This window comes from Sturnira hondurensis, unplaced genomic scaffold (genome assembly GCF_014824575.4).
Source record: "Sturnira hondurensis isolate 20B ecotype Veracruz unplaced genomic scaffold, ASM1482457v3 Scaffold0008196, whole genome shotgun sequence".
In the NCBI taxonomy this organism is placed as follows: domain Eukaryota; kingdom Metazoa; phylum Chordata; class Mammalia; order Chiroptera; family Phyllostomidae; genus Sturnira; species Sturnira hondurensis.
The window spans coordinates 5,342,233-5,361,046 of record NW_028080827.1 but is presented as its reverse complement, the minus strand read 5'-3'; the positions used below and the strand labels follow the sequence as shown (position 1 = coordinate 5,361,046).

Here is an 18,814-nt window from a genome sequence, read left to right as displayed (position 1 = left end):
TATGGCTTTGGGAAAATGATTGAATTCTGGCTGGAGATGAAAATCCTGCAGTTGAATACTTTCCAGAACAACATGTACTTGGATCCATATTAAAGAAAAATTCTTTGAGTGTTTAAGCCAAATGACCCAGCAGGGTTGATAGTGTGAGGCATATTTTGCAGTTGTATAAATATTTAAAACTGTTTTCCAGCCTATAAAACAAGTAAATTAAGTTGTTTTTAAAAACTGCATAATGACATCAATCTGCCCACCTTAACTTGCTGGGGAACCTGCCTTATCATCCCAGCCTTCTCTCCCAAAAGGGAATCACCGAGCAAAAAGTGTGATGAAGGCTTCCAACTGGGAAAACAAAGCTGGTTTAGGAGGCTTCAGAGAATTTCACAAAGGGTGATTAGCATCATGGTGTACCGCTACAGGTGGTCTGTTTTCAGGAGGCCTGCCTGCCTGCCTAAATGGTCACTAGGGGTCCAACCAGCTAGATGTCATAGCTTTTTGTCATAAACTCCTTTGAACTTGATGAAGGATAGACTAAGGGCTCCACAATATATAGGAGCCTCAAAGAAAGCAGTGCAGCATCTTGGCTGTGTTCTTGATTCTGAGCTGCTGGCCCTCGCCATTAGAATGCCACCAAGTCTGTCTTTGGCCATAGGGCTGTGGATGATTTGTAGGTGGTCTCTCTTGTTCAATTTTCTGAGGCTTATTTAATCACCCGTGCTCTTGTCCTTCCCCAGATTTGTTCTCTTGCATTTATTCTTACCTGCACTTTGGCTATTGCCGGCACCCACTCTATCCATGCCCCAGTCTCCTTGTTCATGGCTTGCCTCAGTTATACAGATTTCTGAGACGATGGCAGTGATATTTCAACATTTATTACTAACAGAGTTTGAAAAGAATGTCAGTGACTGAATTTATCTCTCCTGTTCTTAATGTTCTGGCCAAGGAAATGCAAGCAAGAGTTAATAGCTGCTGTATAAAACTGGCACCATAGGGTGGTGGAAAGAGCATCCAGCCATCCTGAGTTTAGCCCCAGGGATGCCACTAATGCCCTGGGCATCCTTGGGCAGGTCAGTTGAGTTCTCTGGGCCTTCATCCCCACACCGCTCAGGTAACAGGATTTGTTATGTAAGGTCCTTTGAACTGGGCATCCTAGAGGAGCCTGGTCTGTTTCTCCTGTCCCTCCATTGTGAGGTTCCATTGTGAACATATTCACTCCCCTGGCTCTTCTCTGTTCCTGCCAAAAATTAATTTGGTGTTTGTCCACAGCCTGCGGAAAGAAAAATGGATGAATGTTAAAGTGGGAGACATCATTAAATTAGAAAATAACCAGTTTATTGCCGTGAGTATGGAGCATTGTTTAAAAATGTATTTCAGACTGAAATATCATATGTACTACAGTATTTACATTTGCAAATTTAGTAAATCTATACTAATCCAGAGTGATTAAAGGGGGAAATGCCAAGATTGTAAGAAGATTGTTTGTAAGAAGTTTCAATGATAGAATGTTTTAAAAGACATATTGATTACCGAATTTTTCAGCCTATAAGATGAACTGGACAATCAGATGCACCTAGGTTTTAGAGGAGGAAAATAGGGAAAAAACTGTGAAGCAAAAAGTGTGGTAAAGTATTTAATAACATAAATAATATAGGCTGCCCACACCTCAGTGAGCCAGGTAAGCTATATTTAGACGATAAGACGCACCCCCCCTTGTCGCCCAAAGTTGTGTGTGTTTGGGGGAAGTGTGTCTTATAGTTCAAATAATATGTAACTACTTTCAATAACATGGTAACTTAGGTAAGGCCGAGTTACCATCACTGTCTATCTCCTCTGGAATGCATTAAATTAACAAATATGAAGATTTATAATCGTTTGATGTAAATAAATGCATTTGAAATGCTCCAGAGTACTTTAAAAATGGTTTGTCCTCCTGTAAGTTGAATATTATCCCTCAATAATGGACTTAATACTGCTAATTTGCATATATTTGAGAAAAAGGCGAGAGGAAGAGAAAATGTGTGCTCTCTCCTAAATTATCATAATCAGAAAATTTCTATCGACTGTTGTGAATCATTAAAATCCTATTTATGAGGGTTTTACTTTGCATATTAAATGAAATGGCTACAGGGGCGTCCAACCTTTTGGCGTCTCTGGGCCACACTAGAAGAAGAGTTGTCTTAGGTCACACATTAGATACATTATGACATGTAATCACACACACAAAAAATCTCATAATGTTTTAAGTAAATTTATGATTTTGTGTTGGGCTGCATTCATGGCCATCCTGGGACGCATGCAGCCTGCAGGCTGCAGGTTGGACACCCCTGGTAGAAGACCAATTTGACCTAAGCTCCAATCCTGGCAAGGGTAGGCTTAGGCTCTGCTGGGCCCATTAGGGCGTCTCATCTAGTCATTTTTGCACCCTTCTTGGACATCCTTTCAGAGAGGCCACCTTGGGTCTGATTGTCCTCATGGTATTTGAAGCTTTATAGTTTCAAATCAGAGTTACTTGTTTCATTATAGTTTCTATAAATAAACCCTCCTTTTAGAAAATAAATGAGACAGTACAATGTTGAAAATTTTCAGAGAAAGAAGATTTTTTAAACATTGATCTGAACTGTATGAAGAAGAAACTTCTTGTATCTTCTATATAAAAAAACACAAATGACCCACGTTCTGTTTATAAACAATTACTAATTGTGGGGGTGAAACACATGGGCAAGGATTTGGTTTTAAACAAGGACAGGGCCTATCCATGAGTAAATGATATAGGGTTCATTATTATTCTCCTCCCTTCTCCTCTTTTAACCATCTTCTTGTTAATCTTTTTGTCAAATCAATTTAATTATAATAAAAAATATATCTAGTGCATGTTATTGCACAACATACATTTTTGGGATGTAAAATTTAAATTTTAAATATAAATAATACCTATAACCTCACACAATTTCATGACTTTCCTCTGATTTTTGTCCACATCTATGTATTTTCCTCTAAGCATACGCTGGATGTGGCACCTGTAGTTGAGAGAAGAAAGCACAGATGGGAATAGAAGGAACGTGATTTGGGCTGGCATTAATGACTGCTTGCCTGCCCCTGCTGTGGGTTCCGATAATCACCCCTGGCCGGAGGAGTACACGGGTTTGCCTCACCTAGGTCTTCTTCACCTGTGGATGAGTCACGGAGCCTGTCACGGCAGACGTTTCTTTTCTGACTTGTCACCATGTAAACTAAGCACACCCACCACAGAGAACATGTGAAGAGTGTATATCACTCTCTCTCTTTTTTTTCCTGTGTGTATACCTCCCTTGAGCCAAAATTACTCATCATGATTTTAAAGGGAAAAAAAGCTTTTGAAAATTCACCTTGGTTTGATTTCTCCTTTTCAATTTCAATGAACATGATAGTAATAGAACTTCATGCTGCTTGGGCCTATGCTTCTCCTTCCCCAAGCTTAGAAAGATAATTTTAAACAAGATCCAGAATTCTCTTATTATTATCATCTGTGATTGAAAACAATTATGAAAGACAGAGAAAAATGCCTGTTTATACCTAGAGTTGCTTTTCTTCCCAGACCCTGTTTTATCACCCTGTTTTAGACCACATAAGCACACGCATGCTGTCTATTTTTGAGCTGGAAATTTAAAAGCTTGAGACAATGAAAAGAATGGATTGATTTCAAATTTAAGTGTCAGGACTTGAGAATGGCACAATTCTAATATTTTTAAACACAAAGGGAAGAAAATATCACAGATTTGGAACATGGATTGTACATTCAGGTGTAGCTAGAAAATTGTGAGGCCATGTCAAAGTAAATTGCTAAAATTTGAGTCAGTTCTTTTCAGACATTCAAACCCTTCAGAATTCCAACAAAAAGAATCTTTATTTTATTCATTATTATTTATTTCTCATTAAAGTAGGTATAGTTGGTACACAATATTATATTAGTTTCTGGTGTGTGACATATGATTCTACATTTATATACCTATGATATAGTCATCATGGTATGTCTAGTAACCATCCGTCACTGCGAAAGTGTATTACTGACTATATTCCTTTTGCTGTACATTATCCTAGTAACTTACTTACTTCATAACTAGAAGTTTGTCCTTCTTCTTCCCTTCACCTTTTTATCCATCTCCCCACAACCCGCTCCCCCCAGCCACCATCAGTTTGCTCTCAGTATCTATGAGTCTGTTTCTCTTTTGTTTTGTTTATTTAATTTTGATATTCCACATATAAATGAAATCATACATTATTTGGCTTTTCCTGTCTCACTTATTTCACTTAGTGTAATATACTGTAGGTCTATCCATTTTCTCACAAATGGAAGCTTTTATTCTTTTTTATGGCTGAATAAGATTTCATTGTGTGTGAGTGTGTTTTATATATATGTGTATATATATATATTCACATCCTCTTTATCCATTCATATATTGATGAACCAACAATTCCACTTATGAGTATTTATCCAAAGAAAACAAAAATACTATCTAACTCAAAAAGATATATGCATCCCTATGTTCATTGCAACATTATTTACAATAGCTAAGATGTGGAAACAAAACCCCTTATTTTAATATAAAATTTAAAACTTGAAAGAAAATAAACAGCTTCCCAATGTAGAGATGTGGCAGAATTCTAAAACTGAATCGTGACAGGTTATTTCCAAAGCTCAAATGGACAGCCACATAGAATGATTTATTTATCTCTGTAAGAGACCAACTACTTCTTCTCTGAGTGTTTTCCACTGTCTTTTACCAAATTTTCTATTCTATTTATCCCTTTTGCTTAGTCCCTGCTTTATTTTCTCTCTCTTCTTCCTCACACCCCACCACTTCTTTCTTTTTTCTAAATTATCTGATTTTGTTTTTCTTTTAACCTTTCTCTCTTTTAAAATTTCCTTGCCTGACTTATTTTATCTATTGTTTTTAAATTCCTCCATCTATTTCACTTCTGTCTTTCCTCATCTCTTTGCCTGCCCCCACTCTTAACTGATAATACAAAGGAATTAAAGTATATGCATGTAAATATTTCCATTTATCTAATTTATTGGGGAAAGTTATACATTTGTCATCAGTAATTAACCAAGCAAGAGAACCGAATTTTATATATTTCTTGCAAAAGGAGTGAATGGAGTGGCTATTGAGTTTTTTGATACCATCTGCCCTTGCTCATGTTCTGACGGTCAAGTGTATGCAAAACAAGAACAGGTAGAGCAAGGGAGGGTTTGATTCAGGGCATGTAACCAGAGAGGTGGAACAGGATTTTACCTCTCTTCACTTTTTTCCCCGAGGCTCACCTGGCTCATTAGTAATAGAGGGATGACACAGCATGGAAGACTCTGAACCAGTCTTCCCTTCTCAAGTACTCTTTATCCTGCTTTTAAAAACAGGCCGACCTGCTTCTCCTATCAAGTAGTGAGCCCCATGGTCTTTGTTACATTGAAACTGCTGAGCTTGATGGGTAAGTTATTAAAGTTAGAATAAATAATAAGATTGTTTTTTAAATTTGTTTAAGACTAATAGCTTTAGGAACAGGACTTAAATCTTAATCTTTATTTTTTGTTTTATTTTCTTGGAAGAAACAGTCTAAATATCAAATTCATTTGCTAATTACTTGGCAGGTTTTTTTTGAAAGCTCTGTATTTTCTCTTGATTTTATTTTCTTTTGGAAACAGTGACCTAAACATGTATATGTAAATAATATCATACAGAGACTCTTCACTGAGATTCCTTAGAAGGGTTGGTTTGGGGGTTGGTTTGCTTGCTTTTAATTTCAAGTGATTCTCCAAGGAAAATGAGAGCCAGTAGTAATCCAGATCTCCTGAGGAAGGAAGGACCAATGTCACTGCAGAAGGCAGTCTTTTGGAACTGGGCCAAATGATGACATAGAGGGGGGAAAAAAAGAAATGGAGTATAAGGCAGCTTTGACATTGGCATAAAGTAGTTCTTTTTCATTGATTCGATTTGTCTGTTTGGCATAAGAACACTTAGTGAATGCTTACATTTTAAAGATACCATATATGTTTTATAGGTGGATTTTATTGTTTGATCCTGAAATAGGTACTATATGTATATGCCCCATTGTACAATGAAGAAACCAAGTCTTAAAGAAACTAAATAATTTGTCTCAAAGTTCTAAAGAGTGGAGATAGGACTCACACCTGGCAGTCTGACAAAGGAGTCTATGGTTTTATCCAATACCTCCTAAGTTATTGTTTTAGAGACATTCTAATAGAGTTTGGCCCGTGTGATCCTACCCCTAGTTTGGGCAGAAGCTAAAATAGTGCTGAGAGAAAAAACTTACAGCAATAAATGCATACAACTGAAAAGAGAAAAAGTCTCAAATCACTACAATCTCAAGAACACAGAAAATACCAGAATAAATCCAAAGCTAGCAGAAGGAAGGAAATAAAAACAAAAACAAGAGCAGAAATGAATGACCTTGAAAAGAAGAAAATAATAGAGATAATCAATGAAACAAAAAGCTATTTTTTGAAAACATCAAGGAAATTGACAAACTTTTAGCAAGATTGAAGAAAGAAAAAACGAGAGGATACAAATCAACAGTATTGTGAATGAACCAGGGGGTATTAAGACAGAGACTGTAGACATTAGACGGATAGGGAAATACTACAAACAACTCTATTCATGTAAATTTAATAACATAAATAAAATGGGCCATTTTGTAAAAAAACAAACTATCATAACTCATCCAGTATGAAATAGATAATTTGAATAGCCCTGTAATTATAGGAACATTGAATTCAAATTTAAAACATAAAACTATAAAATGTTTAGGAAAAAACACAGGAGAAAAATCTTTATGATCTAGGGCTAGTCAGCGTTCTTAGACTTAACACAAAATTCATGATCCATAAGAGAAAAATTTGCTAAACTGGGCTTCATTAAATCAAAAGCTTTGACTTTGCAAATGCCCAGTTAAGAGGGTGAAAAAAATATGTTACAGACTAGAAGAAAATATTTTCAAACTATCTATCTGACAAAGGACTCATATCTTGAACATGTGAAAAATACTCAAAGCTCAGTAGTAAAAAAACCAAATAATTTAATTAGAAAGTTGGCAAATGATATGAAGAAACATTTTACCAAGGATGACATACTGATGGAAAATAAGCACGTGAAAAGATATTCAACATCATTAACCATTAGGGAAGTTAAAATTAAAACCAAAATATAATATCACCACATACCTATCAGAATGGCTCAATTAAAAATAGTGACAACTCCAAATGCCCGCAAGGGGTGTAGAGAAACGGGATCACTCACATGTTGCTGATGGGAATGTAAAATGCCACCATCACTCTGGGAAAACGTTTGGCAGTTTCTTGAAAACTAAACATGCAACTACCATACAACCCAGCAATTTCATTTCTGGGGGTTTGTCCCAGACAAATGAAGACTTCTATTTACATGAAAATTTATACACAGATGTTTACAGCAGCTTTATTTGTACATCCCCAAATTAGAAACCACTTATATGCCTTTCAACATGTGAATGATTGAACAAGCTGTGGTATATCCATATCATAGAATACTACTGAACAATAAAAAGGAAGGAACTGTTGATATATGCAACAACCTGAATGAAACTTCAGAGATTATGTTGAGTGAAAAAAGCTACTTTGAAAAGATCACATACTGTATTATTCTAGTTATATAACATTCTCAAAATGGCAAAATTATAGAATGGACAGCAGAGTAGGGGTTGCCAGGAGTTGAAGGTGGGTTGGAGGAGCCAAGGCAGTGGGTGTGTCTGCGATGGGCAACCCGAGGGATCCGTAGAGAGATGGAGATACTCTGTACCTTGACTGCGTCAATGTCAGTATCCTGGTTGTCATATTGTGATATAGTTTTTGCAAGATTATACCATTAGTGGAAATCAAGTAAAGGTATCTAGGATCTTTCTGTCTTGTTTCACATGCAGAAAATTATTTTGAAGTTTATCAAGATACTGAGGCAGATTAAGGGAGAGTATGGTACAACAATGAAGGTATTAATTCAGAGTCTTAGAAAATTATTATAAGGCACATGTGTGACAATTTTTCCCATTTAGTTTCTATATCTGAAGGTAAAAGTGAGACATTGGAGTGAATCCTGAGGAAGTAACCTAAAATGATGAAAAACTTTGATGAATGACATGATGTGTTGAGTAGGATAAAGAAATGAGGACTATCTGGCCTGTCTGGTGTGACTAGTTCTAGTATTTGAAAAATTGTTTAAATAAATGGATGTGTTAATCCTTTAGCCTCAGCACCACTGTCTCACTCTTGTCCATCAATCCCAGCTGAATTTCTGCCTCAACTACAAAGTTCTTTACTATCTCAATCTCTACTCATCTCTGCCTCCAGAGAATTAATACATTTTGATCAATGGGATTACTTTTAAACACAGTAACTTCATTATATACACAACTTTTCTATAGAAAGCTATTTTACCAGTGGGCATTCCTTGAGTTGGGTTCATATTACCCAACATCATTGTGAAGCTCATTCATGGGAAGTTTTGATGCCTTTTCAGGCATCTATGTCTTGGTTCCCTGAATTCTATTACTCCACGGTGTAATATGTACTTACAAAAGGTGACATTTGCTTTTTTTACCTACCGCTTGTTTCCCTCAAGAGGGCAGTCACCCTTGTGGGGCAGCATTGATTTTCATGGCATATATTCAATTAATATTTGTTGACTGAATGAACCCACTACTCATTATTTTCATAAAAGACAGAACTCTGACAGATAATCCTAAACTACAGTAGGAGAGCATTTGGTGGGACTTGGTGAGAAAGCTGGCGTGGCAAGCTTAAATACGGATGTGAGTGGCAGTCATACACTCTTCACTGCTGTCATTCTTGAACATCAGAGATCAGCCCTCTGTCCATCGTACATGTGGTCCTGCCTGGAAGAAAGTAACCAGCTTACTGTGACCTGCTTAGTTCCTGTTTGGTTATTTGATTTTAGACTTATGGCATTCTTGGCTTGATTTTCCAAGAAATGGAAAGCTGTATTCCTTTTCCCATTTAAATTTCAGCTACTGTGAAATTAGCCATGACTTTTTTTTTTTTGCAAGTAAAACCCCTATGTAGATAGCAGACTCTGGAGTCAAACTGGCCTCCTTTATTTGGCAGTTGTGTTCCCCTTCCTAATGTGTTTTGTAACTCATGCATGATGTCTGAGTGGATTCGGGTGAAACCACATTTATTATGTCCTCTGTTCTTTCAAATAGCAAAACAGATCACTGTGTTGTTATACAGATGTGCTGTGGCTGGAATGCCAATTCTTAGGAGCCTGCAAAGCCCTGTCCACTTTTCTGAGACAGTGCGAGAGATGTGAATGACATTCAAAGGGAGTTTCTCAAATCTCATGTTGGATTTTGCACACGCTGCACTCACCGTATTCCTTGTGTAAGATGCTGTTGGGCTGTTTCTTATAAAAATTCACGTCATGTCGATTCATTTCACAGGGAAACAAACCTTAAAGTTCGCCATGCACTATCAGTTACCTCAGCACTTGGAGAAGATATTAGCAGACTTGCGAAGTTTGATGGTGAGTGTTTACAGTAGACAAACAAAAATTTTGAAATCAAAAAGCTTTTGTAACAAAAATAGTAATAAACCAATTATCTGAAATGCAATTTATGGGTTTTTTAAAAAAATTTCATGAAAGGACATAAAGTTTTCCAAAGCCTGTAATCTCTTCTCACGCTAATGAGTAAGTGTTTACAGTGGTTACCAAGGGATAATGACTTTATCAGTTCCTCATTCATTTCGTCCTACTTTCTCCTCTAGATTGTGTTCCCTCGAGTCCCACAACACCCTAACTTGCCTTACTGTGGCCTCCCCAGTGCTCTGGGTAGGCTTGCTGAGGAGGAATACAGGACACAATTTGGACTCTAGCTCTAGGCCTACCCATCCCTCCATTCTCTGACTCCTCAACCAGATCAAACGCTGGACTGTAAACTTGTGAAGACAGAAATTTTGCCTCATCTATTTCTGTATCCTTCATAGTGCCTGGCAACTGTCTTAAAGACAGTAGGCATTTAAAAAGAATATTCTGGTTGATTAGTCAGTCGGTCAGCTGTTGTCCTCTATTTTAGACCAGGTTTTGTTATCACCGTCTTCACACCATTCTGCCCAGTTCCTGCTCCTCAGCATGGAGTAGCCCCTGCCTGTTCTGTTCCAGCTATGTCATGTTTTTTGTTTGTTTGTTTTGTCTTGTTTTCTTGTTCAAGCTGTCACTGAAAGACAAAATCCTTTGAGAGTCCAAGGAAAGTGTCATTAATGGTAGGACAACAGGCACCATGATAGGCTGTGGGAAAATCTCTGGGGCCTTCCTTCCATCCCTCCGTTGTCTCTTGCTTTACACACTCGTATGCCTGGCTTTGAATATCAGTGTTTACATATAGCTTGGTTTTATTTGTTAATGAATCTTTGTGAGTGTGAGACTATTTTCCAAAGTGTTTTCTCTGGAGTCCACCAAAGGAAAATCTGGTTCTTAGCATGTTCCATGAGTTAAAGCACAGGTAAATTTACATTACAAAGTTTCTCCAATGCACAGCTTAGAGTTTATGTTGCCTGTGCTTTGCATTTACTTGTAAACTTCATCTGAATTCTGTTGATATTTTAATCTCTCTTAGAAGAGTGCTGTTATAACAAATGTTTATAGAAAACAATATTCCTCCAGTTTGAGATTTAAGTCAGGGAAATAGCCAGGAAACTTTGAATGGCCCAAGAAATATTTTGATTAGATTAAAAACAAATTACTCATTTTCTACTAAGTAATTTTTTTCAATGAAATTTTACTGTTATGTGAATCCAAGAAAAGTAAATTGTGTTCATGAATTAAAATACTTGCTTAAAGTACCTCATAGAGTATTTATGGAGTCCTAAAAGGGCAACATAAATGTAATTTATCATTACTCATTTCTTTCCTGCCAAAATTGTACCTTTAAATCTCTGTCAATCTATGAGGAGGTAAAACTTTTTGATTTTTAGTTTTCTTTACCATCAAAGAGCAGAAAGTGATTGTTGTAATAACCAGTTCACTTTCTTTCATGGATATTGGCACAGACAGCCTACACTATGATGCAGTTACAGGCAATCCAGAAATCGTAGTGGCATAAACAGTGAAAGTTTATTTCTTGCTCATGTGTTCTGATGCAGGCTGGGTGGCCTTCTCCATCTGGTGGCTGTGGTGCCTAGACTAATGGCATCTAAGGTTGGCACATCACAGTGAGGATGAGATGAAAGAGAAAAGCTGACTTTTAACTACTTCTTTCTCTCACATTTCATTGGCCAGCATGAGTCACATGGTCCTGATCTAATGGCAAGGGAGCCTGGGAAATAACCAGAATGGATACTTATTGAGGGCTAACAATTTGTATCACACCCTCCGAGAACTCTGACCATAGGATAGCATGTAAAAAGCCAGGCTGTATTAGGTAGATTTGTTACACGGAACCAAAGAAATGGGGCTGAGAATCCTCCTTCTTAACATGACTCTTTACCTCCCAATCTCCCGCCCTGCTTGACTTTTTCTTCCTCTTATAGCATTTATTAGCATCTGATGTACTTTATAACTTTCTTATATTCCAAGCTTACTACTTATTGTCCGTCTCTACCTGCTGCAATGAGGGCTGCACAAGGATCTTTGTTTTGCTCACTGATATATACCTGGTTTCTAGCAGAATGACTGGCACATAGTAGCTGCTCAATAAACACTTGCTAACTAAATTGTCCCAGTTCCAGAGTGTGGAGGGAAATGGTCCCACTCTCCAGACATGGGAGAGCAAAGGGAAAGATTGGGAAACATTGAGGGGAAGAGGAAGCTTCCTGATGGGGCCTTCTAGGGCAAAGCTGGAGGGCTGAGTGTTCTTCAGAGCACAGGTAGCTTGGAGAAGGATTATATGGTGTGATGGATTATATGGTGTGATTATATGGTATAAAGGACTTTACCTCAAGTCCTTTCTTCAAACACGGCTTAACACAGAAGCCCCAAATTTAAACCAATATGAGTAGTGTTTCTCAGGCTAGAGCAAGAAAACATTTCCTCATCTAACACAATTCCTTTTTACAGATGGGGTGTCCTGAAAGGTTAAAGGATTTCCTTATATGTAAACATAATCTCTTTTAATACTTATTAGAATTTATTTTTAAAGTGAAGTAATAATTATTACTTACTAGTTGTGGCCTGATTTTGCTTCACACAGCATAGGTAACTCACCAAATCTCTAAGGTAGAATTGTTTTTGCAAATAAAGGCAACACGGACCTCTCTTTTCTATCATTTATACTTTAGCTGTAGTCACTTTTCAGAGAACATATAATGTCAAATGCATCAGGCTGGTACACTTCTGGGCTAAGAACCAGGTTTCTGCTAAATTTATTCTTTCATTCTTAAATCTTGGGCTGAATTTCAATCAGCCTTAAAAGTTCAAGGCAATATGACGCTTTACGGTTTTAGCCTTATTAAAATATGATTATTTGTTTCCAAGAAAGCTATCCTATTCTTTCTCCTAAAGGATTAAGGAGAAATAAATTAAATACAACATACAAATAGCAGTGAAATTGAAAGACCAAGAGGGTGATGCAAGAGGTATATTTGAAAGAGTTGGAACAATGAACAAACCCCAAATCCTTCCCACAATTGCTTCTGCTTTCTTATAGCCTTCAACTTTTCCTCCATTTTTTTCTTTTCAATCCCTATTTACATGTTCTAATTTCGATCTCTCCTTGCCTCTCTGACACACACATTCACACGCTATATGCTATGTACACACATTTCTCTACCCATTCCACCAGCTCTCCTTCCCTTCCTTCTTTCTGCATTCTTTCTATTGTCTTTCCATCCTCCTCTTCCACTCTTTATGTTAGTTTACTTATTTTCTCTCCTTGCACTATCTCTTCTTCTGTTTTTAAATCTTTGGTACCCTCTCTCCACATTAATTAGTTTATTAAGTCTATTGATGAAGTGCCACCTTAGGACAAGGTGAAGTACAAAGTATGTAGAATTATAAAATATCTCCACATGGATTATAGGTTTTTTTAGATTCTTTTACTCCCCTATTCTTTCTCCACCTCCTCTGTTTTCTCTCCTCTATTCACCTTTGTTATAATGGAATATCAGTAGATGTCAGGGTTTCTTCTGGTGACTAGAAAAAGACTTCTTCGTGCCATGGGAATTAAAACCAGATAGTTCATTCTTTTAAATTAGAAATATGATATCAGCATTGTATACATTTGGAAATGGCTTGCCTAGCTATGTCAAGTTCACGTAGATGAGACAGACATGTGAGGCACACCCGTCTGTGCTAAGTATATCTTTTAGCTTGTGACTTCTGGGCAAATGTGGATATGGTGTTATTTTTGTTTCTAGTTACTGTGTGGTTTTTTTCCTGAGACTTGCCAAAATACTTTCTTTCACACCAAATTACAGGGTTTTGTCCTTGAGTCATCAGTGCACATCTTCCAATTATCTGAAGACCTGAGTGTCCCACTCCTACCCTTAGAGAGATCCCCACTGAAACTCCAAACTGGGGGCATCAAGGGTCAAAACTAAGATAGATAGGGCCTCAGGATATTTCTGATAAGTCTCCCTGCCTAAACCTAAGCACAGTGTCTTGCTGGTGGCCTCCTTAGGCATGGCATGAGCTTTCGCTCAATCTTTCTTTCACTTACTCAGTCACCTGCTCATTCACTCAGTAAATGTATCTTTAACACAATGCCAATGGATCTGCCAAGCCTGGGAGTACAGTGGTTAGTGAGCCAGACACAGATTTTGCTTTCATAGAGTTTATAATCCAGGGGAGAAGACAGACTTGAACATAAGCTCATCCCCAAAGAAGTCTTTAGGTAAGGACATGTCCTAAAGTTCTCAGGCCCTAAACATGATGTCAACATATGAACAAGTACTTCATATGTTCTAGGCACCTTGCTAAGTAATTGTACAGTCTTATTAAATCCTGACAGCCCTGGAAGGGAGAGATTATTATTACCTCCAGCTATGGGCAAGAATCCTGAGACCCTGATAAATGAAGTGACTCTCCCAATGCCATATAGTTACTAAGTGGAGATGCCAGAACATGAGCCGAGGACTGCTGGCAAAGCCTCTTCTACAAAGGGACACAAGAGGCTCTAAACTACAGGCAGAAGGCAACGTTGGGGAGCTGGGGGAGTTAACGTGACAGCCGAGCCCGTGATCAGGACAGGGCTAGGTTGGGCAAGAAATAAATTATAAGAATACTCTAAACCTAAAGTTACAAAATGAATGACCAGAGATCAGTCCTTTTCAGGACTCAGATGACATTATCCTATTTAAAAAGTAGCAATGTTCATAGTGATCTTGAATGTTAGGGTCCCTGACAAGGGTTTATAGAAGGTCTGGAAGAGCACAGAGGCCAGTACATGCAAGGTGGAGTTGGGTTTCGGTAGGTAAATCCACTTATTCGAAAAGTTCTCACATAAATATTTTTATACATTTCAAACATCAGAAAAAATTGGTATGTAGTGTACTGAACTTTATAAGAAGAATACATAACTTGATCTAATATTATAGTAAGTATGAAAATAGAGTGGACCTTGATTTTTCCTGTTACACTCTTATGGGAATTGATAAGCTTTTACAAATAAGTAACTGGAAATAATTGTCAGTTATATACTTGAAAACTGGACATATTTATGCCTTGGGGAAAGTCCAGGCTATAAATTGTCCAAGTGTGTTTAAGAATCTTTTGCATATTGTTATGGATTGGGCTGAGATCTGTTTTTTGCAACTTATGACAAGTTTACATATTTTGTATGACTGTGTAATACTGAGTTCTGAACTGGGGAAAGGTTGACTCTTTATTTCAGGAATCTTTGTGTATTTTGTTGTCCTTTCTAAAGAACAGCATGTGTGTAATTAAAACACAGAAAAACAAGCCTCTCTTTTTGGTTAGAAACAAAACAAAAAAGGTTGGTTAGCATCTTGTGACTTTTGAACCATCATATAGGTTTTCCATTTACCTGAACAGAAGCACAACCCAGTGGCTTAGCACAGATTCCATGTAAAGACAGGAAAAATAACATCCCTTTTTATTGCTGCTGCTGATGTGGTCCTGATGGTGGTGATAATGGATGGCTGGGGCTTGATATTTGAACAATAAAGAGGCTTTAGAAAACAGGAAGGTGACACTCTTTCTAAGAAAAAGAAGATGCATGCTCATCACAATTACCATGGGAACTGTAGTGGGCAATCTTTTAAACTTTAAGAAGCTCTTGGCTGGAGAAGCTCTTGAACAGCCACAAGAGCTCTTGGTCTTATAACTTGTCTTATGGAAGAGTTGCAATGCAGATCATCAAGAAATATTGCTCATAATAATGTAAGTAGAGAAATAAAGCCAACCTCTCTGGAAAATCATAGAATACTGGGTACCAAACTCCATTTTCATGATAAGCTACAGAGTTCTGCTTGGAGGTAAATACTTGAGTTTCTGAAGGTTATTAGGTTGCTATAAATGAATCATCTAGCTGAGGAAGGTCCAGAGTGAAACCTTGTGGATTTTGTTTAGCATGGACCTAGAGCATTTCTGTGTGATTGTGAATTGGATTAATTGCTATCTGCTCTCATACGTGTTCTCTTCAGAGGGCAAACAAATGTGACTGCCTAGTTTGATTACATTTATGCTTCATTATTGATATGATTTCCCCCCAGTTGTTTTATTGCCCACTAAAGATGACTTTATGCTCTGAACATGTTTTCAGGGGACACTATATGAGAAACATGCTATTTTTCCTAAACAGTTTTCTCATCCATTGTCAAACTGTTTATTGCCTGTTACTCTTCTTTGATACAATTAACAAAAGGAAGAAGGATACTAAAAATCTTCTCTAGTCCTTATTATGCTTTATGGCTAGGATATATTTTTGGTTGCTTCTATTGTGCTTTGAGATTCTTTCATTTTTTTCAGTGTTCTCAGATCTATTTGTATTCCATTAGAGTTAGACCAACCTACACCCTCCATTGTGGCTGGGCTATTAGTTCTCCCAAAACACTTGATCATTATTACTATGGAAACATACCCACTTCTTTTCATCTTAGATCTTCTTCCCCATCTCATCTCCCAACCTCTCTTTTGAAACCATCTGAAACTTTTTCTACCCATCTCTCCAACAAATATTTGTTAAGATCCTACTATGTAGGCAGTACAATAAGTTATGGGGCTATGGAAGTGAATGTACTGTGCCTTTCAAAGGAAACTCTGCACCCCTTTTGGGAAGGGCAGAAAAACATGTGGAGAGCTTTTGTTTTATGCTAACAGGGCTAACCAATGGCAAGCTGAGCATGTCTGAAGATAAACTATAATTTAGCTTTGTTCACACCATTTTGTTTTGTCTGGGCCCTGTATTTAGTACTTAAATCACTGGAACCACATTTTTTGAGAAAGACTGAACTGGGGCTTGGCCTCCAAGAGCCTAGGCAGAACCTCTTGGCCTTACTGCCTGTTCCTGGCTAGAACCACACCTTTGGTGTCAGGTCAGTAGTGGACGGGCCTGAGGGCCAGGGAGCAGCAAGCCAACATGTTCAAGGCTGCATTTGCCTCCATGTCAGTCTTTGCTTGTGACTATCAAAATGACCAAATGAGCCTGTTTTTTATATCCCTATTGGCAGGGATTATGCACCATGTTTTTGCCCAAAGCACATTTTTTTATAAGTGGCTAAGTTTGAAGTCTGATAAATTGAGTCTTGGGTCAAAAAACTGGAATAAGCATTAAAAGTTGCTGTCAACCCATTATTTCATGTAGGTTTTGCTGGTGACATCCAACTCAAGATTCTACAAGATTCAGGAATAAAAATTCTTGGTGAAGAAAAAAGGATAGTGAATTCTTAGAATTTAGAAAATGTCTCCTCTTCCACCACATAATTATCCAAACAACTTGGGCCAGTTGAAATCAGTTTTAATTTACTTTTTAATATCATTGATAGACCTTAATGGGGGTGACCAGAATTCAGCTACTTGCCTTCACATAAAAATGACTTTGTCTAGGGTATTTAGATTCATCCAGATCCTCCTGCCAGCACTCTGTCATCTCACAGTGGCTGTCTGGGAAGTGGCCAGCCTGTGTGGGGGCATTTAAGCAACACTTTTGTTATACTGGAGAAAGGGAGATGGAATTTGGAAGAGCAGTCCTGAGGCCAGGAGTTATTTCTTTCAGGGTTTTGTTTGCTTGGTTTCTTTTCTTTTTAAAATGGTTGTGTTTATTTACTTTGCTTTTACATTTATTTTTTATTTTTCAATTATAGTTGTCATACAGTATTATATTAGTTTCAGGTATATACCCCAGTGATCAGACATTATGTAACTTACTGGGTTATCATACTGATAAATCTCATACCCATCTGACATGGTTATTGGAAAATTATTGACTATATTCCTTGTGCTGTACTTTACATCCTTATGTAAAGTACATATGTATGTCACAGAATAGTGACAACCAATTTGTACTTCTTAATCCTTTCACCTTTTTACCCATCACCGCAACTTCCTTCCCACATGGCAACCATCGAAATGTTCTCTGTATGTATGAGTCTGTTTCTATTCTGCTTGTTTACTTATTTTGTTTTTTAGATTCAGTTGTTGATAGATATGCATTTATTGCTGTTGTATTGTTCCTATTTTTGTTTTTTGTCTTCTTAAAGAAGACTTTTTAATATTTTTTTAATACTGGTTTGGTGGGGAGGAACTCCTTTACCTTTTTCTTGTCTGGGAAACTCTTTATATGTCCTTTGATCCTAAATGATAGCTTTGCTAGGCACACTAATTTTGGTTGTAGGTCCTTGCTTTTCATTACTTTGAATACTTTTTGCCAATCCCTTCTGGTCTGTAAAGTTTCCGTTGAGAAACTAGCTGATAGTCTTATGGGAGCTCCCTTATAGGTAACTAACTGCTTCTTTCTTGCTACTTTTAAGATTCTCTGTTTGTTTTTAGCTTTTGCATTTTTATTATAGTGTGTCTTGGTACGAGCCTCTTTGGGTTCATCTTGTTTGGGAATCTGCACTTCCTGGACTTGTATGTCTGTTTCCTCCCTCCATCAAGTTCAGGAGGTCTTCCATTGTTATTTTTTCAAATAGATTTTCAACTCCTTCTTCTCTCTTCCTTCTGGCACCCCCATGACGTGTTGGTACACTTGGAGTTATCCCAGAGGCTCCATTAATTATCTTCATTTTTTTAGATTTTTTTTTCCTTTTTGCTGATTAGATTAGATGATTTTTACTTCCTTATGTTCCAAATCACTGTTTTGATTCTTGGCTTCATCTACTTTACAGTTGATTCCCTCCAAATTATTCTTCATTTCAGTTAGTATAGCCTTCATTTATGACTGGTTCTTTTTTATAGTTTCCATGTCCTTTTTATGCTATTGAAGTTCTCACTAAGTTCCTCTACTCTTTACCTAAGTTCATTGGGCATCCTTATAACCAGTGTTTTGAACTCTACATCTAGTAGATTGCTTGTGTCCATTTTATTTAGTTCTTATTTTCTGGAGTTTTGTTCTATGCTTTCATCTGGGACATGTTTCTATGTCTCCTCATTTTGGCAGCCTCCTTGTATTTTTTTTTCTATGTGTAGGTAAAATTGCTACATCTTCTGGCCTTGGCAGAGTGGCCTTATATAGTAGGTGTTCTGTAGAGTTTGGTGGCACAGCTTCCCCAGTCACCCAAGCTGAGCACTTGAGGTGTTCCCCCCTCCCCCCACCATGTAGGCTTTGTACATCCTCCTGTTGTAGTTGAGTCTTGATTGCTGTTGGCACATCAATGGGAGGG

The 18,814-nt window shown here is 37.5% G+C and overlaps 1 protein-coding gene across 7 annotated transcripts in view; it reads left to right on the top strand.

Annotated features, from left to right (window-relative positions):
- The window catches only part of ATP8B4 (ATPase phospholipid transporting 8B4 (putative)), a 227,926-nt gene that overhangs the window by 116,558 nt on the left and 92,554 nt on the right, over nucleotides 1-18,814 (top strand). For all 7 annotated transcript variants that reach the window (XM_037054604.1, XM_037054605.1, XM_037054609.1 and 4 more), the window contains 3 exons: nucleotides 1,264-1,336; nucleotides 5,393-5,463; nucleotides 9,481-9,563. In XM_037054604.1, the coding sequence (XP_036910499.1) occupies nucleotides 1,264-1,336; nucleotides 5,393-5,463; nucleotides 9,481-9,563 (227 nt within the window). The remainder of the gene's footprint in view (nucleotides 1-1,263; nucleotides 1,337-5,392; nucleotides 5,464-9,480; nucleotides 9,564-18,814) is intronic.